Here is a 24,867-nt window from a genome sequence, read left to right on the forward strand (position 1 = left end):
TAACATGCACAGCTTCTTCTGCTTTCTTTTTGGCTTTATTTACTGATACAGCTCTATCTTCCCTGATACCTGCACTTCTGCATTCTGACTCATCCCTTACCCAATCTCCTTCTTCCCATCAAAGGCAATTCTATCCAGCCCTCCATAGCTTTCTTTCATAGCATTCCTATTCCTATTTCTTTTCTTTACCTCCTATAGCCTCTTCTCTCCTCCCACCCCCACATATAAATGTGTGCATGTCTCTCCCATTAAAAAGCAAATAAACAGAAAATCTCCTTTGACCCTTTCGTCCTTTCAAGTACACCTCGCTTTTCTTTTCTCCTCACAGTCAGACTTCTGGAAGGAGCAGTCTAATCTTGCTGGTGTTGCTTTGCATGGCTTCCCATTCTCTCCCTACTCTGCTTCAACCTGGCTTTTGCCTCCACTGCTACTGAACTCCACTCCATCTGCAATGACCTTGTTGCCCAGTCCTCATGCACTCAACAGTCAGCACTGTAGGCCCCTCCCTCCTTCCTGAATCCCTTTGAATCCTTGATTTCCATTGGTTCTCCTTCCTGAATGCCTTCCAATCCTTGATGTCCATTGGTTCTCCTTCCTGAAGCCCTTCCAATCCTTGATTTCCATTGGTTTCCTCTGTCTTTGTTTTCCTCCTTCTTCCATTGGTGCACCTTTTTTGTCCTCTCCATCAGCATCTTTTCTTCCTTTCATTTGCTAAAGTCTGGTGTCTCCCAGAGTTCTGGCAGAGCCCTTTCTTTTTTTGCAGGGTAAAATCTTCTCTCTGGGGAAATCACTGTCAGATGGCTTCCAACTCTCCATTTCCAGCAGGACCACTCTCCTGAAATCTAAATTACTTATCTGCCTTCCAGACAGCAGATGACTCCAATCCAACCAGGCAAAAATAAAACTTCACTAGCTTGCCCTCCCCACCTCCATCCACCTCCATTCTGCTGAAATATCCCTATCTTCGTAAATGACATCACCAGCCACCCGCCACCCAAGCCAGAAACCTGGAAGTCACACTAGCCTGTCCCTCTTCTTCCCACCTTCATTTGTTCAACAAGTGTTTGTTGAGCACCGACCATGGAAGAGAAAATTCCAGGTGATGGGTGCTATGGCATTGAACAGAACAGACGGTCTCTGGTCTAATAGAACTTATCTTCTATTAGGGAAGAGAAGATTCAAACAAAATAGTTATGCTCTATCAGGTGGTGAAAATAAACAAAGCATGAAAGGCAGTTGTGAATTACGCTTGGGACTGCTACTTGTGTGGGGTGAGCAGAAAAGGTTTTTTTGTTTTGTTTTGTTTTGTTTTTTTAAAGTTCTAGGGTACATGTGCACAACGTGCAGGTTTGTTACATATGTATACATGTGCCATGTTGGTTTGCTGCACCCATTAGCTCATCATTTACATTAGGTATTTCTCCTAATGCTATCCCTCCCCTTGCCCCCCTCTCCATGACAAGCCCCGGGGTGTGATGTTCCCCGCTCTGTGCCCAAGTGTTCTCATTGTTCAATTCCCACCTCTGAGTGAGAACATGTGGTGTTGGTTTTCTGTCCTTGTGGTAGTTTGCTGAGAATGATAGTTTCCAGCTTCATCCATGTCCTTACAAAGGACATGAACTCATCCTTTTTTATGGCTGCATAGTATTCCATGGTGTATATGTGCCACATTTCTTAATCCAGTCTATCATTGATGGGCATCTGGGTTGGTTCCTAGTCTTTGCTATTGTGAATAGTGCCACAATAAACATACATGTGCAGGTGTCTTATAGTAGCATGATTTATAATCCTTTGGGTATATACCCAGTACTGGGATGGCTGCGTCAAATGGTATTTCTAGTTCTAGATCCTTGAGGAATTGCCACACTGTCTTCCACAATGGTTGAACTAGTTTACACTCCCACCAACAGTGTAAAAGCTTTCCTATTTCTCCACATCCTCTCCAGCATCTGTTGTTTCCTGACTTTTTAATGATCACCATTCTATCTGGTGTCTCATTGGTATCTCATTGTGGCTTTGATTTGCATTTCTCTGATGACCAGTGATGATGAGCATTTTTTCATGTGTCTGTTGGCTGCATAAATGTCTTCTTTTGAGAGTGTCTGTTCATATCCTTTGTCCACTTTTACTGGGCATAGTGGCAGGCGCCTGTAATCCCAGCTACTTGGGAGGCTGAGGCAGGAGAATCGCTTGAACCTGGGAGGCAGAGGTTGCAGTGAGCCGAAATCGCGCCATTGCACTCCAGCCTGGGTGATGGAGTGAGACTGCATCTAAAAAAACAAACAACAACAACAACAACAAAACGTGTGTAGTGCCTCCCCCTGCTCTCTCTCTCTTCCTCTTGCTCCAGCCATTTGAAGATGCTTGCTCCTGCTTTGCCTTTCACCATGAATGAAATTTTTCTGAGGCCTCCCCAGAAGCCAAGTAGATTCCAGCATCATGCTTCCTGGACAGCCTGCAGAACTGTGAGCCACTTAAACCTCCTTTCTTTATAAATTACCCAGTCTCAGGTATCTCTTTATAGCAATGCGAAAATGGACTAATACACACATGACCATTTTGAAGGCCTTGAGTTTATGGTGAGTGAGGTGGAAAGTCAGTGGAGGGTTTTGAGCACAGAAGTGACATGATCGGAATTATGATTTAAAAGGTTATCTCTGGGGGCTGTTCTGAGAATAGACTGAACAGAGGTAAGTATGAAGGCAGGGAGATTAGTTAGAAATCTAGGCATGAGGGCTAGATCAGGTTGGCTCCCATGGAGGTGAGGAGAATAATTGCATGATAGATATATTTAGAAGTTAGAGCCCAGAGGACTGGGTTGGAAGTCTGGGTGTGAAAGAAAGTCAAGAATAATCCAAGTGCTTTTTTAGGGGAAGACAAAGTCTCACTCTGTCACGCAGGCTGGAGTGCAGCGGCGTGATCTTGGCTCACTGCAACCTCTGCCTCCCGGGTTCAAGCAATTCTCCTGCCTCAGCCTCCCAAGTGGTTGAGATTACAGGCACGTGCCACCACACCCAGCTAATTTTTGTATTTTTAGTAGAGATGGGGTTTTGCCATGTTGGCCAGGATGGTTTTGAATTCCTGACCTCAAGTGATTCGCCCACTTCGGCTTCTCAAAGTGCTGGGATTACAGGTATACTCCTGGCCCAATCCAAGTGCTTTTGGCCTGAGCAATTGGAAAAAAACGGACTTTCTATTTGCTAAGATGGGAAAGATTCCAGTTTGGGCTGGGGAATGGTATTCTGGAGTGATTTTGGATGTGTTATGTGTGAGATGCCCATTAGAAATTCAAGTAGAGTTGTCAAGTAGGCTGCCAGAGACGCAAATGTGGAGTTAGAAGAGAGGCTGGGGCTGGCCTGGAAACATCCATTTGGGAGCTGTCTACATGTGATGGTGTTGAAAGCCGTGAGACTGGATGAAATCAGGGAAGAGCTGAACCCTGGGACACTCCAGTGTTTGGAGTTTCAGAAGAACTTGACTCGCAAAAGAGACTGAGAAGAAGTCACTGAGAAGGTGAAAGGAAAACCAAGGAGTGTGGTGTCTGGGAGGCAAGTCGAGAAAGTGTTGTAAGACAGAAGGCTCCGTAGTAACAGATGCTGCCAACGGGGAGAGAGATAAAGACTGAAAGGTGGCCATGAGATCAGTGATTTGGAGGTGACTGCTGACCTTGACAGACGGTCTGAATGGAGTTACACAATCCTGACTGGAATGGGTTCAGTGGAGAATGGGCAAAGAAAAAGTGAAGACAGTGAGTATAAACAACCCTTCCCAGGAGCTTTGCCACCAAGGCCACGAGAAAAACAGGTGAGGGACCGGCGTGTAAGGAAGAGAGGGTTTTGCTGAGATAGACGTTACCAAATGTGTGTACACTGTTGAGAATCTTCCAGTAGAGAGGAAAAATTTGTCCTACAGAGTCTTTTTCTGAAATACCTCACACTAATCCTCTCCTTCCATTCCCAACACAGATGTCTTCTTTGGGATTCTGACAACTTTCTTTAAAAAAGAAATCGTCGTCTAATTTAATTCAGAGGGTAAACTTTATATGGCATCTTTAACAATGATATGCAACGTGCCATAAAAATGTACACATTTGGCCGGGTGCAGTGGCTCATGCCTGTAACCCCAGGACTTTGGGAGGCCCAGGTGGACGGATCACGAGGTCAAGAGATGGAGATCATCCTGGTCAATATGGTGAAACCTCGTCTCTAGTAAAAATACAAAAATTAGCCGGGTGTGGTGGCGGGTGCCTGTAGTCCCAGCTACTCGGGAGGCTGAGGCAGAAGAATCGCTTGAACCCGGGAGGCGGAGGTTGCAGTGAGCCGAAATCACTGCACTCCAGCCTGGCGACAGAGCGAGACTCAGTCTCAAAATAAATAAATAAATAAATAAATAAATAGTACACATTTTACTGATGGAAAGATATCCCCCCAACACAAATATTTTCATCTTTTCTATTGATGAATGCATCTGGAGGAGGGAGAAAGGACTTAAGAATTGCATGCCATTCAGCAAAAAAAGGAACTAAAGAGAGTGAAGGAGAAAATGTGAAACCTCACTCAGCCCGAAGGAAACTGTGGAATTCAAGGCTACTAATACTACAGTGACACACAACTTTGGACCCAGCATCAATCTGGAAAGAGATCAAAGTTTGCATTTTAATTCAGACGTCATTTATACACACAGTGATAAAAAGAAATTTGCGTAAGTAAAAAACACACAGTACAGCCTTGCCATCCCGGGCTGCTCTCTGTGTCCAACCTAACAACCCTTGCCTCCAGGAAAAAAAACGATCGTGTTGGAGGGGACTACATTTTCAGTAAGTGGGACATCAGCTCTCCTTATTCTGTCGGAAATATTTTTTTTCTTTATCTTATACGTTGCACCTCATGAATATATTTCTAGTATTAAATGCACGTTGAGTCCCTTTTAAAATGTTAGAAATGTTTATGATGCCATCTTTAAAATATTTTTAAAAGAATAAAGGATGATATGATAAATATCTCTGTATCATAGCCAGTTACAAATAATAAAACACTTCAGATACAGCCGAAGCATCACACTCTTTAATCACATGCCCCCTGGCCACAGATTAAAGCTAAACTAAATTTGGGGTTTATTTATCCCTATATTCCTTTTGTTTCTTTTTTTTAGAGACAGGGTCTTGCTGTGTCTCCCAGGCTGAAGAGCAGTGGCATGATCATAGCTCACGGTACCTTTGAACTCCTGTGTTGAAGTGATCCTTGTGAGAAGCATCTTTTTTTTGTTTGTTTTTGAGATGGAGTCTGGCTCTGTCGCCCAGGCTGCAGTACAGTGACTGGATGCCTCCCAGGTTCACGCCAATCTCGCGATGCCTCCCGGGTTCACGCCAATCTCGCGATGCCTCCCGGGTTCACGCCATTCTCGCGATGCCTCCCGGATTCACGCCATTCTCGCGATGCCTCCTGGATTCATGGCATTCTCGCGATGCCTCCCAGGTTCACGCCATTCTCATGATGCCTCCTGAATTCACGGCATTCTCGTGATGCCTCCCAGGTTCACGCCATTCTCCTGCGTCAGCCTCCTGAGTAGCTGGGACTACAGGCGCCCATCACCATGCCAGGCTAATTTTTTGTATTTTTAGTAGAGACGGGGTTTCATCATGTTGGCCAGGATGGTCTCAATCTCCTGACCTCATGATCCGCCTGCCTCAGCCTCCCAAAGTGCTGGGATTACAGGCGTGAGCCACTGCGCCCGGCCGAGAAGCATCTTTTAAGACTCAGTATACTCAGAAAGCTCTTGGGTAATAAAAATGTTAATTTCAACACACGTTGGCCAACATGATATAAAATGATTTTCTGGTAGCATGTGTTTTAAATATACTTTTGTCAAAACCTCGGAGCTACAAATTTAGCTCAGCTGGTTATGGGAAGCATCCTTTGTAAACCCTAATTGGCAAAGTTAGTCTTGACTGTCAATCACCTGAATCAGACTAAATTCCGGCCCCCCAAAAGAGTCTGATTTCATTTTCCAATTTGAATATATATGTTAATTATCATCCCTGTGCCAATCATCTTCGAATTTATATAACTCATAGAACTGAGCTCTTCTAACTCACGTAAGTTGATACCATTTCCACACGCTTTAAAGAGAGAGACACTGGACTTAATAATATTTACTGTGGGTGGTAGATTATATTATTTGTTCACAATGATTAATTCCCCCCACTTTTGCCACCCCTCCCTATAGACACAGTATATTTCCCCAACTCCATTGATTTTGGACTTGGCCATGAGACTTGCATTGGCTAGCAGAAGGTGAAAGAGGTGAGCGTGCTGTACCTGAGCAGAAGCTTTTAGAGGTACTGCAAATTCCCACCAGCACTCTTGGCTCCTGTGATGAGAACATGTCCCCAAGAACCTCTGCTTCCTCAATCTGGGTGAAGCCCCTCCACAGCACGGAATGAGAGGACCATGGAGTCGCCCACCATCTACCTACAGCCTGGAGCAGAGTTGCCAAACCATAGACTCCCAGCTGACTTGCGGCACCCCCCAAAATATAGTTAGTTGTAAGTCTAACCCAGGGAACGCTGACCAATACTCTTTTCTATTGACAACATTCAGGACCTGCCTTTTTAGCAATCAAAGCTTGTTTATAAATAAAACAGTGTTCCCAAGTTAAAATGTGGGGTGGAAAAAAACTGAGAAGGCTACTCTACTGATCAATGGAGCAGCTCTGTCCATAGAAATACTCACATACCATACCCAAGTAAGTGTAAATAAACTTATTTAAGTAAGTTTAAATAAGTAAGATACAAATGAAAGCATCCAAAATCTAAGAAAATCCTAATCACCTACTGCACTTCTTGGCTTGTCTGCATGTCACAATCTCATCACAATGAGCGATCACGGCTCATTGCAACCTCCACCCCCTGGGCTCAAGCGACCCTCCCACCACACCCGGTTAAGTTTTTGTATTTTTAGTAGAGATGGGGGTCTCGTCATGTTGCCTAGGCTGGTCTCAAACTCCTGAACTCAAGCGATCTGCCTGCCTTGGCCTCCCAAAGTGCTGGGATTACAGGCACCAGTCACAGTGCCTAGCCTAGTATCACAATTTTCCTTTTTGTTTTGTTTTGGAGACGGAGTCTCACTCTGTTGCCCAGGCTGGAGTGCAGTGGCGTGATCTCAGCTCACTGCAACCTCCTCCTCCTGGGTTCAAGCGATTCTCCTGCCTCAGTCTCCCAAGTAGCTGGGACTACAGGTGCATGCTGCCACGCCTGGCTAATTTTTTGTATTTTAGTGGAGATGGGGTTTCACCATTGTTGCCCAGGCTGGTCTCAAACTCCTGAGCTCAGGCAATCCGCCCGCCTTGGCCTCCCAAAGTGCTAGGATTACAGGCGTGATCCACCGCACCCAGCCTACCTAGTATCACGATTTTCTTAGCTACCCACATCAGTCATAAAATGTGAGCAGGGGCTGGGTGTGGTGTCTCATGCATGTAATCTCAGCACTTTGGGAGGCCAAGGCTCGTGGATCACGAGATTAGGAGTTCGAGACCAGCCTGGCCAACATGGTGAAACCCCATCTCTACTAAAAATACAAAAATTAGCTGGGGGTGGTGGTGGGTGCCTGTAATCCCAGCTACTTGGGAGACTGAGGCAGGAGAATCACTTGAAACTGGAAGGCGGAGATTGCAGTGGGCCAAGATCACACCACTGCACTCCAGCCTGGGCAAAAAAGCGAAGCTCCGTCTCAAAAATAAATAAATAAATATAAAATAATTAAAAAATTAAAATCAAAATAAGTTGGAAAGAATTGGATTCATCAGTCTGAGGTATATTTTTTATTTGCCATGAATTAAAACTGCTTTTTATTTTGAAATAGTTTGACTCACGAGGTGTTACAAAATAGTACAGAGGGTGCCATTTCTCTGGTAACTGCAAAATGAACCTGAGGTCAAATTAATGTAACACACCACATTTTAGAATTTTTATACCAAAAAGTAAATGTTTACTATCTCAGTTTTAAGATTAAAATTATATTAAATGATTCAAGTGGGGAAAAAGTTGCATCACACAATTATGTACTATATACCATTATAACTAAATATTCCCAAATAGTTTTATGTAGGTAAGTAACATACTTTAAGTCAGGGAATAATTTATTTTCGTATTCAAGAAGCATATTCTAATGTCTGGATTTATATTTTGAGAAATACTGTTGTAAGACCTGAGAAATTCAGAACACAACCTGATGATAGTGTAGCAGGACGAGCCGCAGACAAAACTCCTCAGACACTGAGTTAAAGAAGGAAGGGGTTTATTCGGCCGGGAGCATCGGCAAGACTCCTATCTCAAGAGCCAAGCTCCCTGAGTGAGCAATTCCTGTCCCTTTTAAGGGCTCACAGTTCTAAGGGGGTCTGCGTGAGAGGGTTGTGATCGATTGAGCAAGCAGCGGGTATGTGACTGGGGGCTGCATGCTCCGGTAATCAGAATGAAACAGAACAGGACAGGAATTTATACAATGCCTGGAATCTATAGATAACATAACCAGTTAGGTCAGGGGTCAATCTTTAACTACAGGGCCCAGGGCGCAGCGCTGGGCTGTCTGCCTGTGGATTTCATTTCTGCCTTTTACTTTTTACTTCTTTTTTCTTTGGAGGAGGAAATTGGGCATAAGACAATATGAGGGGGTGGTCTCCTCCCTTAACAGGTTACTAAAAGTAGCTACAGCAAGATAAAATTATCATGACCTAATATAGTTTATGCATTTTATGGTAAGTTACCAATACAAGATATAAATTTGGATGCACTTTCTTTTTCATTACTTCATTTTTTATAGTGCAATGTAGTATGTGGCTAAAATTTTAAGTCATCTGTGAAGTAGGAGTATGACAAGAGGCAGGGCTTTCCTTTGGTAAATAAATTTGTGTGCGTAAATTGAACTCTTATGTTCAACTCTTGGGAATAATTAAATAAGACTCATAAATTTAAAAAATTGGAAATAAGCTGGGCACAGTGGCTCACACCTGTAATCCCAGCACTTTGGGGGGCCAAGGTGGGCAGATCACGAGGTCAGGAATTCGAGACTAGCCTGACCAATATGGTGAAACATGATCTCTACTAAAAATACAAAAAAAAAATTAGCCAGCCATGGTGGCACGTGCCTGTAGTCCCAGCTACTTGGGAGGCTGAGGCAGAAGAATTGCTTGAATCCAGGAGGCAGAGGTTGCAGTGAGTCGAGATTGTACCACTGCACTCCAGCCTGGGTGACAGAGCGAGACTCCATCTCAAAAAAAAAAAAAAAAAATCAGAAATAACCTTATTATTAGAAATTATGCTCAAACTTCTCCTATATGTGTGTAGCATACTTAGTGAAAGAAAAATGTCTGTATTGCTAAAAACTAATTGATCCAGCAACTGAGAATACACATTGGGTAGATCATGCAATCTCTGTTGTAAATAAAGTTTCCAGGCAACCATGGGTCTATTTCTAGGCTCTATACTATTTTCCTAACCTCATGCCAACAGTTAATGATTACATCAAGTATTACAACTTAGTCATTCTTCAAGTCTAAATAACGATTTCCCCTATGTTTTTCCAGAAGTGTCTTAATTATTCTTGGCTTACCTGCTATTTAAACTGAATCTTAGGCTTGTTAACCCAGAATCCTGTTAGGATTTTAATTGGAATTGAATTGAATGTATGGGTTAATTTTAGAGAAATGGATAGTCCTACAATGTTTGGTCTCCCTATCCATGAACTTGGTATAATCTCTCCATTCATTTGACTTTTTGTTGTTGTTTTTGTAGCACTTTGACCTTGGAATTTTTCTTAACAATCTTAACGTTCTTTTTCATTTGGTGCTAATTTTGACTGTCCTCCACTGCTGCCTGGCAAATTATTACTTAGCCATTAAGTCTTAGCTCAAATGCCACCTCCTCTATGAAACCTTCCTTCATTACTTTAGGCTCAGTTGGTGGATCCTTCTCCTAAGGCCCCACCAACCAGGGTATTTTGCATACAATTGCAAGAACAGATATTTACTAACAGCCGACTATATGCCAACGCACTGAGTTAAGCACTCTCTGAGCATGAACTCATATAATCTCCAAAACAGCCGTTTAAAATCAAAGTTGGTGCTATTATCTCCATTTATGACAGGATAAGCTCAGAGAGTGTAACTTGTCTGAGGCACACAGCCAGGATGAGCTAGGGCAGGATATAAGCCCAGGCACTCTAGCCTCAGAGTCCATGCTCTGGTGAATCGCCTTGGAAGCAGTTGTATTAAGAACGGAAGTTGTACTTTTACACTGTTGGTGGGAGTGTAAATTAGTTCAACCATTGTGGAAGACAGTGTGGCGATTGCTCAAGGATCTAGAACCAGAAATATCACTTAGACCCAGCAATGTCATTACTGGGTATATACCCAAAGGGTTATAAATCATGCTACTATAAAGACACATGCACACTATTTACAATAGCAAAGACTTAAAACCAACCCAAATGTCCATCAATGATAGACTGGATAAAGAAAATGTGGCACATATATACCATGGAATACTATGCAGCCATAAAAAATAATGAGCCCATGTCCTTTGCAGGGACACGGATGAAGCTGGAAGCCATCATTCTCAGCAAACTAATCCAGGAACAGAAAACCAGACACCGTATGGTCTCAGTCATAAGTGAGAGTTGAACAATGAGAACACATGGACACAGGGAGGGGAACATCACACACTGAGACCTGTTGGGGGGTGTGGGGCAAGGGGAGGGAGAGCATTAGGACAAATACCTACGAAGCCCCTAATGCGGGACTTAAACCCTAGATGTCGGGTTGATGGGTGCAGCAAACCACCATGGCACATGTATACCTATGTAACAAACCTGCACATTCTGCACATGTATCACAGAACTTAAAGTAAAATTTAAAAAAACGAAAAAAGAACCGAAGTTGTTTACTTGCTGTCATTCATGCATCCCAGAAAAAAACGTTTGAGTGCACACCCTGGATTAGGTACTGGGAAAGGCACTAGCTAGACAGGTGGTGATGAATAAAACAGACAGTAAATAGAAAATACATCATAATAATGTATCATGTATTTTAAAATAGCTACAAGATATTTTAAATATTCTCACCGCAAAGAAATGACAAATATTTGGGCCAGGTGCGGTGGCTCACACCTGTAATCCTAGTACTTTGGGAGACTGAGATAGGTGGATCACCTGAGGTCAGGAGTTCGAGACCAGCCTGGCTAACATGGTAAAACCCCGTTTCTACTAAAAATACAAAAAATTAGCCAGGCATGGTGGAGCATGTCTGTAATCCCAGCTACTTGGGAGACTGAGGCAGGAGATTCACTTGAACCTGGGAGGCAGAGGTTGTAGTGAGCCAAGATCGGGCCACTGCACTCCAGCCTGGGTGACAAGAGCAAAACTCTGCCTCAAACAAACAAACAAAAAACAAAAACAAGAGAAATGATAAATATTTGAGTGATAAATATGCTCATTAGCCTGATTTGAACACACCACAATTATACATATATTGAAAAATCACATGGTACCCTGTAAATATAGGCAATGATTTGTCAATGAAAAATGAAATAACACTTAAAAAAATAAAAAGTAAAAAAAAAAGTTACACCAATAAATATAAGAGGTACAAATTGTGCGAAGTGCCCTGGGGACAAGAGGAAAGGCGGGAAAACCTAGGGCTATATAAATGAGAATCACAAAGAGAGGAGGACAGGAGGAGGGCAATTACGGATGGGCTTGGGGGAATGCATGTCCTTGGATGCAGGTCACAGAAAGGAACTCATGAGCTTGATTCAGGATGTGTTGAATTTTCAGCCCCAGACACCTCCAGTCTGCGGAAGGTTGGACATACGGAAATCTGGGACTCTGGCATCATGGCTGGGTTGAAGGCACAGGATGGTAATCACTAAGGAGCAGGCTGTGGTTAAGCCACCAGCATGGAAGAGACTCCCCGAAGGGAAGCTGCAGAGTGAGAGGCAGGCAGAAGAGAGGAAAGAAGAAAATCACAGAGGTGGGGATGTCTTTGCATCCGTGTGTCTGCAGTGCCCAAAACAGGGCGTCGTGGAGAAGAGGTGCTCAGTACCCGTCTGTTGCCTGGCGGGCTGAATACATGGGCGACTGTCTCAGTGTCGCCTTAATTGTGTCCCTTCCTCTCTAGACCTCCGTTTCCCTCTGACCTGGGTCGGGTGGGCAGCTGTGGCTGCTGGGGCTCGGTGGGGCCCCTCCAAGACGCGCGTCCGCATCTGCCCGCCGGGTGTCCGCGGGGCGCAGTGTCCACTGGAGCGCGAGAGCCCCTGGGACCGCGGAGGACAGTGGCCTGGCCTCCCCCTGCGATCGCCCAGGAGCTCAGGGGCAGAGAGTGCGAGCGGGGAAAGGGGGTCCTGCACCCAGAGCGGGGCGTATGTGGCGAGGAAGCCAGGGAGACCGGGAAACGAGGCCCGCGGTGCAGAGGGCGCGGGGCGTGCGGGGACACCTCCCGGAGAGACATGGTTGGGGCGGAAGTAAGGAGATGGAAAGGAGAGGGAGATCGGCGAGATGGACCTGAGAGACCCAGAGGCCTGCAGAGATTTTCATCCGGGACCCTTCAGAGCCCAGGAAAGAGCAGGTGCGGACGCGGGAGGGCGCCTCACGCCAAAGCGGGTAGCACCAGTGACCTAAACACGCCCCGCTTGGCAGCCCCGGGACGCACCTCTGCCCGGGTAGCGCAGCAGAGGCTTGGAGAGCGCGAGGTGGTAGGGCCCAGGCTGCCCCTAGAGGGCTGGCCCGAAGCGTTAGAGTCCAAAGACGCCTCCCGCCGCCGCCGGGTGGCAGAACTGGGGGCAGGCGCGTCCCACCGACCCCGAGGGGTGGCCCCGCCCCAGGGCCGTGGGGAGGTGCCCCCGTGCGGGGCGGAGTTGTCACCGCCCCCTCCCCAATCCCCAGGGACTGCGGCCCCTTCTTAAGCCCGCGGCGCTTCTAGCTGCCCCTCACTCGTCTCGCCCGCCAGTCTCCCTCCCGCGCGATGGCCTCGGCGCTGAGCTATGTCTCCAAGTTCAAGTCCTTCGTGATCTTGTTCGTCACCCCGCTCCTGCTGCTGCCACTCGTCATTCTGATGCCCGCCAAGGTCAGTTGCATCTCCAGGCAGCCCTTCGGACACCGGGCGCCCGGTGCCCACTAAGGGGCACCGAATCCGGAAGCCCTGAGCTGGAGCGCACGGATTTCACAGGGAGCACAGCTCTCCCGGGGCGCGCGCACTCAGGAGCTCCAGGTGCCAGATGGGAGGTGCCCTGTAAAGAATCCGAGGGGCATGGCGACCCCAGGGCGCACCACCCTTGGGGTTTACAGATCCCAGGGCGCAAGAGCCGTCCAGGCAAGCACAGAAACCTCGAAGTGAGCACAGATCTCAGTCACACAGATCCCAGCCTTAGGCTCAGTCCCTGGCTCCGAATTGAATCTCCCCACAGTGCATAACCCCGTTTCCTCCCAGAATGCCACCTGCGCCAACAGGGAACCTGGGAGCTTGCCTTTCCCTCTCTCTCTCCTGTCTTTTCCCTTCGCCAAAGAAGACTTCAAGCTGTAGGTGACTTCCGCCGTCAGGAGGGACCTACAGGAAAAAAATCATCACCCACGTGGATCCTGCGCTGTCTTTGCCACTCTCTGGTCCTTCCTTGGGCCTTAGTGTCTCTATCTGTGATCCACATTTCTTCCAACCTGGAGCGCCACATCTGATTCCTAATCCTGCCCCAGGCTGCAGGCAGGTCGGGGTTGGCCTGCTTTGCCTGCTGCCTGCTGGGGCTGTAGCAGGAGGCGGGACACATTCCCAGAGCTCACGCCTTGGGTGGCAGGACCTGGAGTCGCAGGGAAGCTTCCTCCCAGGCCCTAGTCTCCTAATGCTTCTGTGAGGGAGACAGAGAATGAATGGCCTTGGCCGCAGGGTGGGGGCAGGCTCCGCTGGGCTGTGCACAGCCAGTTTGGCAGAGGCCCGAGCCCTTTGAAGCCTTTTGTGGCTGCTGGCTGCTCCTTCCTCCTTCCTTCTTTCAGCCCTTTCACTCTCAGCCCAGACAGGAAACCTCCAGCTCCCCCGCTCCCCTCCCCAGGCAGGTTTGGGAAACAGAGGAGCTCTTCAGGGGATGCTCTGGGGGGAGCTCTAGAGGAAGGGAGTGCACTGGGGTGTCAGGAAGCCAACCTGCAAGAGAACTGGACTTCCACCATTCTCTCATCTGGGTGACCTTAGCCAAGTGCCTGTGCTCTCTGGGCCTTGGTGTTCTCATCTGTACAATGGGGCTAGGCCGTTTGGTTCTGACACTTTAAGGCTTTGGGAATCAAAAGGGATTAAGGTTGGTTCCTAGGATGGGGGAGGGGGAGACTGGGAGGAGCCCTTGGGTGGGCCTAGCACAGGCCCTGGATGGGTCAAGGACAGCAGATCCAACTGTGGAGGCTCTGCAGTTGCCGCACCACCTGTGAGCAGCCACACTTCCTCCGTAGCAAGAAGTTTGGGGCTGTTATTGTCCAGGCGAAGGAGCCAGGCAGGAGAGCTGCGACTTCACCTCTGCTGGTAGGGAGTGACCTTCCCTGGAAATGATTATAGTAGCTTGGCTGACCTTCCTGCCCCAGGAGACCCCCCACACACACACACACACACACACACACAGACACACACACAAAACACACAAACACACAGACACACACACAAAACACACAAACACAGACACAAACACACACACACAGACACACAAACAGAAAACACACACAAATACACAAAACACACAAACACAGACGTGCAAACACACACACAAACACACAGACACAAACGCACACACAAAACACACAAAAACACACAAACACACACAAACATACACAAACACACAAAACACACACAGACACACAAACACACACAAAAACACACAAAAACACACAAGCACACACACACACACCCTGAACTGGAAACCGCAACTCAGTGTGTGTGTGTGTGTGTGTGTGAGAGAGAGAGAGAGAGAGAGAGAGAGAGAGAGAGATTAAGCTGTCCTGTGAATGAGGACCAGGGAGGGGAAGCAAAGAACCCAGGGAGAGTCCTTCCAAAGGCTGCCTTCATGAGCTTTCCTTCTGACGGGGTTGGGTGAGGACCCTGGACCTTGTCTTCTTGTTTTTTCCCTTTGTGCCTGTTTCGGTCACCATGCGTCCACCCTCCACGGCCACCCCATTGTGCAAGGAAACCCAGAGGGTACACAGCACAGGCAGGGCAGCTGGGAAGCTGGTGAGAAGCTGGCAGGACCTTGGCAGCCTGAGCAACACAGTCCTTGCCAGGAGGTGACTCCCAGGGCACGCCACCCTCTCCCAACACCCAGGCCCCTCTTCTCGCCGGCTGTCTCCAGTTCTCCTGTCTCTACCTGGACTCCCTCCTGGTCTCATCTCTGCTCCACTTTCTCTATCCTTTCTCTGGGTCCTTTTTTATTTAAAAAAATTTAATACAATAAATGATAAATTTATTGTATCATTTATTTTATTAAAATGTAAAAGTTTTTTTTTTAACAAATCTGTAAGGTATAAAATAAAAATAAAAATACCCTCAAATCCCATAAGTTATTCATATTTTGATGAACATCTTTCCAGAAACCAATCAATCTCTTCTCTCTCTTCCCAAACACACACACACACACACACACACACACACACACACACACACAAATACACACACACAGAGAGTAGGTTTTGCCTGCATTTTTTCATTAAGTGGTGTGTCAGGAAATCCTGACTTGTTAGTGTTAAACTTTTCTAACATCTGCTTCCCATCCTGCCCTCTCCCTTGACACTGTGGAGGCATTCTAGACTAGGGGGATCAAGCCTGTTGACTTCAGGGATGAGGCACCTCCTGGGCTTCCAAATAGTGGCATGGAGGTGAGGGGGCAGTTAACCTTGTGTCTCATCCTCTTTCCTAGTGGGTCTGTTTGACTCCTCCAGGAACACACAGTGTACACTGGTGACGCACGCCACCTACTGCTTCTAAGTTTAGAGAATCAAAAGTTACCGAGGACTTTGTGCGCCATATGGGAAGAACGAGGACTCTTAAATCCACGATTTGCAGATGAAGACATGAAACAAGAGGGGATAGGGGCCAGGATTGGGAGCAGGAGGAGTAATTTATGAGCGACATTGTTTAGAATTGCTATCACCTGTTGATAGTAAGAAGGAAACTAATGTTTAGCTAATATTATTGTTTTAAAATTCTCTCCGATGCGCCCTCTCGTTGTCTGCCCCTGGAGGGGATCATTCTCATGGCCTGCCCAGTGGTACACCCCTGACACCAAGGCCCAAAGAAGTTAGTGGCTGCCAAAGGCCAGACAGTGGCTGACAGCGGGCGCCAATCATATCTGTCTGGTGTCAAAGCCTGGGTTTCCAGTGACGCTGCTGTTCCGCCTTTAGTTCAGTGGCTGTCAACCAGCATTGATCCTTTCTCCTGCCCTCACCCTGCCCCACAACAGGGGACCTTTGGCAAAGTACAGAGACATTTTTTGCCGTCCCAAATGGAGACAGTCTTACTGGCATCTCACAGGTGGAAGCCAGCGGTGCTCTAAGCATCCTGCAGTCCACAGCCCCCACAACAAAGAATCACTTAACCCAAAATGCCAGTGTGCCAAGGCTGAGTAACCCTGCCTTGCCAGTAGGGAGGTGCCCTGGGTTGCTTGTGGGATGCTGAAAAAGATGTATTTCTTGTGGCTGATAACACAACCCCGACAAAGAATTTCTAAGTCTTCCTGCAATGTTTCGTGCAAATAATGCATATGCTCTTCTGGGTGATGAGAAGCAGGGATTGTGTACAGGTGCATCTGTTCTTCCGCAGCGTTGTCAGAGTTAAACTCAGATCAATGCTATTGATTCCTTTAATAAGCATTTGCAAAGATGGCCGGGCGCGGTGGCTCACTCCTGTAATCCCAGCACTTTGGGAGGCCAAGACAGGTGGATAATCAGGCTAGGAGATGGAGACCATCCTGGCCAACATGGTGAAATCCCGTCTCTACTAAAAATACAAAAGTTAGCTGGGCGTGATGGCACTTGTCTGTAATCCCAGTTACTCAGGAGACTGAGGCAGGAGAATTGCTTGAACCCAGGAGGCAGAGGCTGCAGTGAGCCTAGATCCCACCACTGCACTCCAGCCTGGGGACAGAGCAAGACTCTGTCTCAAAAATAAATAAATAAATAAATAAGCATTTGTAAAGATATCGTAAGTGTTAAACCTGTTCTGGATGCCGAGGACAGTGATCTACAAATACAGCAGGTTCTTGAATAATGTCGATTCATTCAACATCATTTCATTATAATGTTGATGGGAGGAGGAGGGGAAAGGTTAAGGATCCCTTGAGCCCAGGAGGTGGAGGCTGCAGTGAGCTGTGATTGTGCCACAGCACTCCCGCCTGGACAACAAAGCGAGACCCTGTCTCAAAAAAAAAAAAAAAAAAAAAAAAAAAAGAGCGAGAGAGAAAGAAAAGAAAATGATTGCCAGCTGGGGCCACTGTCTGTGTGGAGTTTGCACGTTATCCTCGTTGTCTGCATTGGTTTTCTCCAGCTACTGTGGTTTCCTTCCACATCCCAAACCTGTGCACGTTAGGTGAATTAGAGTGTCTGCAGGCTCCCCATCTGAATGAGTGTGGGTGTGCGTTCATTGTGCATTCTGCAATGGGATGGCATCTTATCCAGGGCTGGTATCTACCTTGTACCCTGAGCTGCCAGGACAGGCTCTGGCCACCCAAGACCCTGACCTGCCGTAACTGGATAATTATCTAACTTGTTTTTATTAATGTTTCTTAAGCGTATGTATAGCTCACATTCCTTTCCGTGTTTAATACTGGAAGTGTTTTGGTCCTTATTTAGGATCTCCGTGATGTTTTTGTGACCAGAAATACGCTATAGAAATTTAACTGTTGTTTCTAGCAATTTGCCTATGGGAATACTGGCTTACGTTGTTTCGCTTACACATTGCAGTTTCCAAAAACCAATCAATGATGTTAAGTGAGGACTCACTGTGCTGTTTGTGCTCTCGAGTCACGCACTGGTTGTGGTGGTAGAAGGACAGTTGAGGAAACAGTGACAACCCCATATGCTAATGGCTGGGGAGGGAACTTAGAAGAAGGGCGCAAACCAGACTGTGGAGGGGGTGCAGGGAGACATCTAAGAAGGAACTCTGAGGTTGGGCGCGGTGGCTCACGCCTGTAATCCCAGCACTTTGGGAGACTGAGGTGGGCGGATCATGAGGTCAAGAGTTCAAGACCAGCCTGACCAACATGGCAAAACCCCGTCTCTACTAAAAATACAAAAATTAGCCTGGTGTGTTGGCGCACGTCTGTAATGCCAACTCCAGAGGCTGAGGCAGGAGAATCGCTTGAACCCGGGAGGTGGAGGTTGCAGTGAGCTGAGATCGTGCCGTTGCACTCCAGCCTGGGCAATAGGATTGAAACTCTGTCTCATAAAAAAAAAAAAAAAAAGCCAATGAAAGATAAAACAACCTAGGGAGGTGGCTAGTTTTATTATATAATAATTATTATTTTTATTTCAATAGCTTTAGGGGTACATGTAGTTTTTGGTTACATGGATGAATTGTATAGCGGTGAAGTCTGAGATTTTAGTGCACCCATCACCCAAGTAGTGTATGTGGTGCCCAATATGTAGTTTTTCAATCCCTCACTCCCCTCCCACCCTCCCTGCTTCTAAGTCTCCAGTATCCATTCTACCACGCTATATACCTTTGGGTATCCATAGTTTAGCTCCCACTTATAAGTGAGAACATGCAGTATTTGGCTTTCCATTCCTGAGTCACTTCTCTTAGAATAATGGCCTCTTAGGTGGCAAGATCAAAACTCCATCTTAAAAAAAAAAAAAACAAAGTAACAGATATTTTAATCTTCTTTTCCTTCTCCTCTTCTTCCTTTCTTTTCTTCCTCCTCTGTCCCCCTTCCTCTCTTTCTTCTATCCCTTCCTCCTCTTTCTCCTCCTTTTTCCTTTTCTTCCTTGTCCTATTCTTGATCTTTTCTTTTGAGAGGTAGCTAATCCAAGGTTTGAGAAGATCAAAGAACGTGCCTAGAACCACACCTCTGGAAAGGAGGGAGGCAGGGAGGAGGGGTGGGAATGGGGCAGGAGTCCTTTGAGGATAGATCCTATGCCTGCCTCCCCAGCCTGACCCCAGAAAGCTGTGCTGACTAGGGCTGGGGAACAGGATGACTTTGAGTGGATTCCCTCTGAGATCACCCCTGTGTCTTGACAATCCACGCCAGCTGCCGTCCGGAGGGTTCCGGGGGTGGGGAGAGTGAGGCGGCCACATGCCGAAGCCTCAGGACTGTCTCTTCAGTTTGTCAGGTGCGCCTACATCATCATCCTCATGGCCATTTACTGGTGCACAGAAGTCATCCCTCTGGCTGTCACCTCTCTCATGCCTGTCTTGCTTTTCCCACTCTTCCAGATTCTGGACTCCAAGCAGGTAAGCAGACCGAGGGGATCCTGGTGACTTCCTGGTTCTCCCCTTGTCTTTTTCTGTGGTCCTCTCTGTGAGCCGCACAGGCCTGGGGGTGACCGGAAAACTCTCCATTGTGGGTTCTCCCTGGCAGGGAGACACCACTCGGGCCTGCATCCCCACTCCAAGCGGTCCCTGAAGTCAGCATCTGGGACTTGGGTGGCTCTAGTGTGTGGCAAGGGGCAGCCCTGATGGGGCCTTCGTGCCACGCTCCAGGTGTGTGTCCAGTACATGAAGGACACCAACATGCTGTTCCTGGGCGGCCTCATCGTGGCCGTGGCTGTGGAGCGCTGGAACCTGCACAAGAGGATAGCCCTGCGCACGCTCCTCTGGGTGGGGGCCAAGCCTGCACAGTAATTACGCCTTCTCTCTCTTGCCACGTGGCTCTGCATGAGCCCCAGGGCTGCAAGGGGGTGGAGGGTGGCACAGACCGGGCCGCCCGCTGGTGAGGGCTGGCCATGGGCTTACCTGGACTTGGCTGGGTGGGACGCATTGTAGCTTTAGCTGGAGAGACCAGATGCATGCATGGTGGTGGCACACGGTGAGCAGCAGTAAGTAAGGGTCCTCTGAATCCAGAGGAGGTGGGTCAGCAAGAGTCCTTGCAGGCTTGGAAGGCTTCCTGGGGGAGGCAGCTAGCTGCAGGGTTCCACAGGGAACAAATTGGATAGAGGCTGGATCAAGCTGTGTCTGATGGGGTAGGGGAAGCAGGCCAGAAGTGGCTCAACCACCCAGCTCATGGGGAAACAGAAAGGTCCTCTCTCCAAGCTGGAGCATCTATTCCCACTGCAAAGAAGCTTCTTAACTTATCTCCCTGACATCACTCAGTACCCCAGCTTCTCTCTCCATTTTCAAGATCTCCCCTGCCAATCTAGCTCGCCATTTCCAGCCAAGCCATGGAGTCAATATAACCATAATCATAGCCATAATCAATCATGATCATAATGCATATATTGAGTGTCTACAAGGCCCCAGGCATGATGCCAGAAGCTTATTCATTGCCTCATTTAATTCTCACAACTCTGAGAGCTGAGGATTCTTCTTACCGCCCACATTCTGTGGATGAGGAATTGGAGGCAGAGAGGGGTAAAGTGATTTGCTCATGGACACACGGGGATTGGACCCAGCTTCTCTGATAAGGTCTGTGTCCTCTCTAATCAGAAACTCAGGGCACATCTTCCTTTTGAGGCAATGTGTCCCCTCAATGATGCCATGTCCCAGGCCCAGCCCTTGGGAGTCAGCTCCTGGTCAGTTCACGGTAAATTCCTCCTGAGGCGCCCCTGTGCCGGGGGCTGCGCTAGACCCCGAGCACACACAGACGCTGGCCTGCCCTGCGGGCGACCCATGCCCGGGGCTCCCTGGGTGCCTCAGACTCCCCTGAGCAGGGGGCTTTGTGGCTCTCTGATCTCTGTTACACATCCTGGCATTGATTCCTTCTAGTGACTGGTTTAGCGTCAAATCGAAAGCCATCGTATTTTCTAGAAACGAGAGACCCCAGGAAAGTGGACCTCGGGGCCCTCAGAATTCTTTTTCTTGGCCCCCTTGAGTGGCCAGCTTGGGTGGGAGGCCACTCCAGTGGGGTTCATTCTGGAGCACGTTGGAGAGCTTCCACTTCCAAACCCAAGTTCATACATGCTTCTCTCTCCTTCCTGCCACCCGGCTCCTCTGAGCACGGTCTCCAGTTGTCCAAGGCACTGGTTGTCCTGCGGGTCACCTGTATGTGAGGCACCCTTGGTGCCTTGAAATAGCATGTAGAAGCCTTGGTTCTTCTAAGACAACTCCATTCATGCAAACTCTCCCCCTCCTCCTAGCCTGGGTCCCAGGCTTTTTTTTTTTTTTTTATGGGTCCATAATGTCCGCCTGTGAGGACAGCAGCTTGGGCCCTGGTGCAGAACAGCTTCTAGGTCCCTTCTTCAGGCTCCTATCCCTGCCCCTGCTCCTACCCCCGGGTGAACTAGGAGCCCTGAGGAGGAGCCTGGCTGCAACAGGGCCCGCAGGCTGAGAGTAGTCAAGCTCCTTCTGCCCCTAGCCTTGGACAGCTGGGGCGTGTGGAGCCACAGAGCAGAGTCAGGCCCTGCCCTACTCACAGCCTAAGGAGAGAGCAGACGTGGAAACAGGTGCTTTGAACCCAGCGCAGCGATGATGAGAGTAAGCGGGAGGATTGAGAATGGCCAGACCAGCCCCACCTGGCGCACACTGAGAGGGTGGTCCCGGGCGAGGGACGTTGCTTGGGCAGGCTCTGAAGGACCATGAGGAGTCTTCCTGATAGACGGCAGAGAAGGGAGCAGGGGTTATAAGCAAAGGGAGTGTATTTTCTGAATACTGTTTGTGTGATCAGTTCCACTGCAGCATGGAGGGGTCAAAGTGTATATGCGGGGGCGGAGGGGAGATGGTGGGGAGGGAGTGGCAGCGGGAGAAGAGTCACACTTTCCCAAGCTCCCTCCCCAGCTCACCTTACCCCTACTCTGCTTAGCCCTTCTGAACTTCTGAGAGGTGAGGCAGGGTTTGGGAGTGGGTGGGAATTTCCTAGCCAGAAGTGGGAAGCTGGGGCTGCCTGCACGTAGGGGTATTCCGGCATACCCCAGGGCAAGCTCATATTGAGTTGGCACCATCTGGTTGCCTGGGCTTCCCCTGCTGGATGGTGGGGCAGGGGTGCTCCTTACAACCACGACTGGATCTGAGGCCTCTTGGTAACCCCAGAAGCAAGCAGAGTAGACATCAGGAATGTGTGTGGGAGAGGCGGGAGGGAGAGAGGAATGGAGGAGGCAAAGAAGGGAAGGAGGGAGGGAAGGGAGGCTCTCAAACTGTCATCCCTATTCGAATATCCGATCTTGAATTGGCCTCAACACCTGTGCATCCCTGCAGGGCTGGACCCAGTCCCCAGCTGCTTCCCAGGAAGTATGGGGGTGGGGTGGGGATTCTCTGGCTTTCCTCCCTGCCCCTCCTCTGCAGGTTGATGCTGGGCTTTATGGGCGTCACCGCCTTCCTGTCCATGTGGATCAGTAACACGGCAACCACGGCCATGATGGTGCCCATTGTGGAGGCCATATTGCAGCAGATGGAAGCCACGAGTGCAGCCACCGAGGCCGGCCTGGAGCTGGTGGACAAGGGCAAGGCCAGTGAGCTGCCAGGTGAGCCCCTGGCCAGGGCACTGGCAGGCCACAACAGCAGCCTTCCCCTCCCTCTGCTGGCACATGCTTTGGCCACCCCCTTCTCCCTGTCTGCTTCCTGGAACCCTCCTTTAAACACGCATAGAGAAAAAAAAAAAATAGAAACTACTGTTGTCGTAAGTTTTAGGAAGGGGATTATTGCATAAAAGTTAGATCCTTTAATAGAGCTTTGAACAAAGTCCCACCCTCGGTTCCCATCAGTTGCAGAAATCAGTGCGTTCACCTGATTATTCATTCGGGCATCTTGCGAGCACTTACGGGCGCCCCTCACTCCTTGCTACTCCTGCTCATCCTCAAGGAGGCCTTCTCTGACCTCCTCGAGCAGCTCAAATCCTTCCGCTCTCTGCTCCCATAGGTCTTGGACTTGGTGTCCCATGCTTGCTTCTCTGCTAGGTGCCAAGCTGAGGGAGGCAAGTCAGCATCTGCCATGCCGTCTGCCATGTCCCCTTACCATCCCCAGCCCAGAGCAGTAGACTCAGGGTCTGTGGCTGACGGCCTGATTGCCAGACCCAGGGCAAGGTCCTGGGGCTTACAGAGAGGAATTGGGCACATCCCTGCCAACAACTCTTATGGAGCCCAGTGGGGCATCTAAATCAGCAGAGCTGGGATCTCCCAATCCTCAGGTCAGCAGCAGAGTCAGGAGCCGGGGCTGGGCAGGCAGCCCCCAAGACCGGCTCAGCTGACAGCGCTGTGCCCACCACAGGGAGCCAAGTGGTTTTTGAAGGCCCCGCTCTGGGGCAGCAGGAGGACCAAGACTGGAATAGGTTGTGCAAGGCCATGACCCTGTGCATCTGCTACGCGGCCAGCATCGGGGGAACTGCCACCCTGACCGGGACGGGACCCAACGTGGTGCTCCTGGGCCAGATGAACGAGTGAGTCCTTGGTCACACCTTCTGGGGACTACAAAGTGGGTACCGGGGCTGGAGGGACCTGCCCATCTCTCTCTGCTCCTCCGCAGAGTCCTGGAGCTCGGGGCAGCCAGACCTGGCCTGGGAGCCTGGCAGGGGTGGAAAGATGTGGCCCCATCCAGCCTCTGTGTCCTGGCACCCCTACTGATGCCAGGGGAGCCAACATCCAAGTCTGCTTTCTGCTATGACGCAAGAGCCACCACCTGCCCTGGGCTCAGGGATTCTGGCTCAGGGAGCGAGTGTGGATTGAACGCTGAGCTAAAGGCATGGCAGATGACAATGTACTTCCAGATGCTGGGTCCTTTGTTGAAACTTGTAGAAAACAGACACCTCTAAAAGACTCCCCACCACTCCCTTGGCTCACTGCCTTTGGTGGCCAATGGTGATGGTGCCGTGATATCTGAGGTCTACAGATGGTATGAAGGGCTGGGGTTGGGTCATTCACTGCCTCACTGCCTCCTTATAGTCCCACTGACTGCCTTTGAGGTGACAGGTCCCCTTGTGAGGTGTACAGGTGAACCATGGGGTGGTGTGGAACTTTCCAGCCTTGGCCACAAAGGGATGCAGGCCATGAGGACCCCATTTCTGTACCTGGCCTCCTGCTGGGTGGGGCTGGGATCACAAGAGGGAGAGGAACCTGGACCCTGCCACGGGGTAGTCATGGTCTGTTGAGGGTGGCAAGGTGCCTGGGGCTTCCAGGCATGTCTGGTAAATAAACGTATTAATTGAGGTATGTACTAATTGGAGTGGGCAGGAACAAAAACAAGGTGGTGCCATCCTTTGTAGACAGGAGCCTGGACAGGGGTGGGGAGGGCAGTGGGTGCAGGAGCTGAGAGGTGGAAAGGACAGGTCTGGAGCCTGGCTGGGCAGAAACTTGAGGTTCAACAACCCGTTTGTTTTAATTTCGGGAGTGTTTTCTGTAATGATATCCTTACAGTTCTCCAGTAACTTTCTTTGGGAAGAGCAGCCTGTCTGGGCTGAGTGGGGAAAGCTCTGCGTCTGCTTTGACATTCTTGAGCTAAAAGAGGCAGCCCCTGGGGCTAGCAGAGCCCCAGGGATGGGAGATGGGGCCTGCGGCGGAAGTGGCCCTCCTCCAGCCTCCACTCTGGGAAGATTTTGAGATTTGCTTTGCTAAGTCAGGGGACCATCCTTTGCAGAAACCCACAGGATGAGATTGCTGAGGGCTCTGTGGATCCCCAGAGCTATCAGTCAAATTACATGCATGTGTATAAAAGGTGTATTTTTCTTTTCTTTTTCTTTCTTTTTTTTTTTTTTTTTTTTGAGACAGAGTCTCGCTTCGTTGC

At 48.8% G+C, this 24,867-nt stretch overlaps 2 protein-coding genes across 2 annotated transcripts in view; one reads left to right on the plus strand and one right to left on the minus strand.

The window, feature by feature from the left end:
• Nucleotides 1-21,026, minus strand: part of RNASEK (ribonuclease K) — a 303,790-nt gene extending 282,764 nt beyond the window's left edge. Inside the window, exon 1 of the mRNA XM_050765586.1 lies at nucleotides 21,023-21,026. The gene's annotated coding sequence lies outside the window, so the exon portion shown is untranslated. The remainder of the gene's footprint in view (nucleotides 1-21,022) is intronic.
• SLC13A5 (solute carrier family 13 member 5) overlaps nucleotides 12,915-24,867 on the plus strand; it is a 28,502-nt gene continuing 16,549 nt past the window's right edge. The window contains exons 1-5 of the mRNA XM_050765332.1: nucleotides 12,915-13,113; nucleotides 19,327-19,455; nucleotides 19,705-19,841; nucleotides 22,438-22,616; nucleotides 23,359-23,527. Of these exons, the coding sequence (XP_050621289.1) occupies nucleotides 13,012-13,113; nucleotides 19,327-19,455; nucleotides 19,705-19,841; nucleotides 22,438-22,616; nucleotides 23,359-23,527 (716 nt within the window). The 5' untranslated portion in view covers nucleotides 12,915-13,011. The remainder of the gene's footprint in view (nucleotides 13,114-19,326; nucleotides 19,456-19,704; nucleotides 19,842-22,437; nucleotides 22,617-23,358; nucleotides 23,528-24,867) is intronic.

Source organism: Macaca thibetana, chromosome 16 (assembly GCF_024542745.1).
Source record: "Macaca thibetana thibetana isolate TM-01 chromosome 16, ASM2454274v1, whole genome shotgun sequence".
NCBI lineage: Eukaryota > Metazoa > Chordata > Mammalia > Primates > Cercopithecidae > Macaca > Macaca thibetana.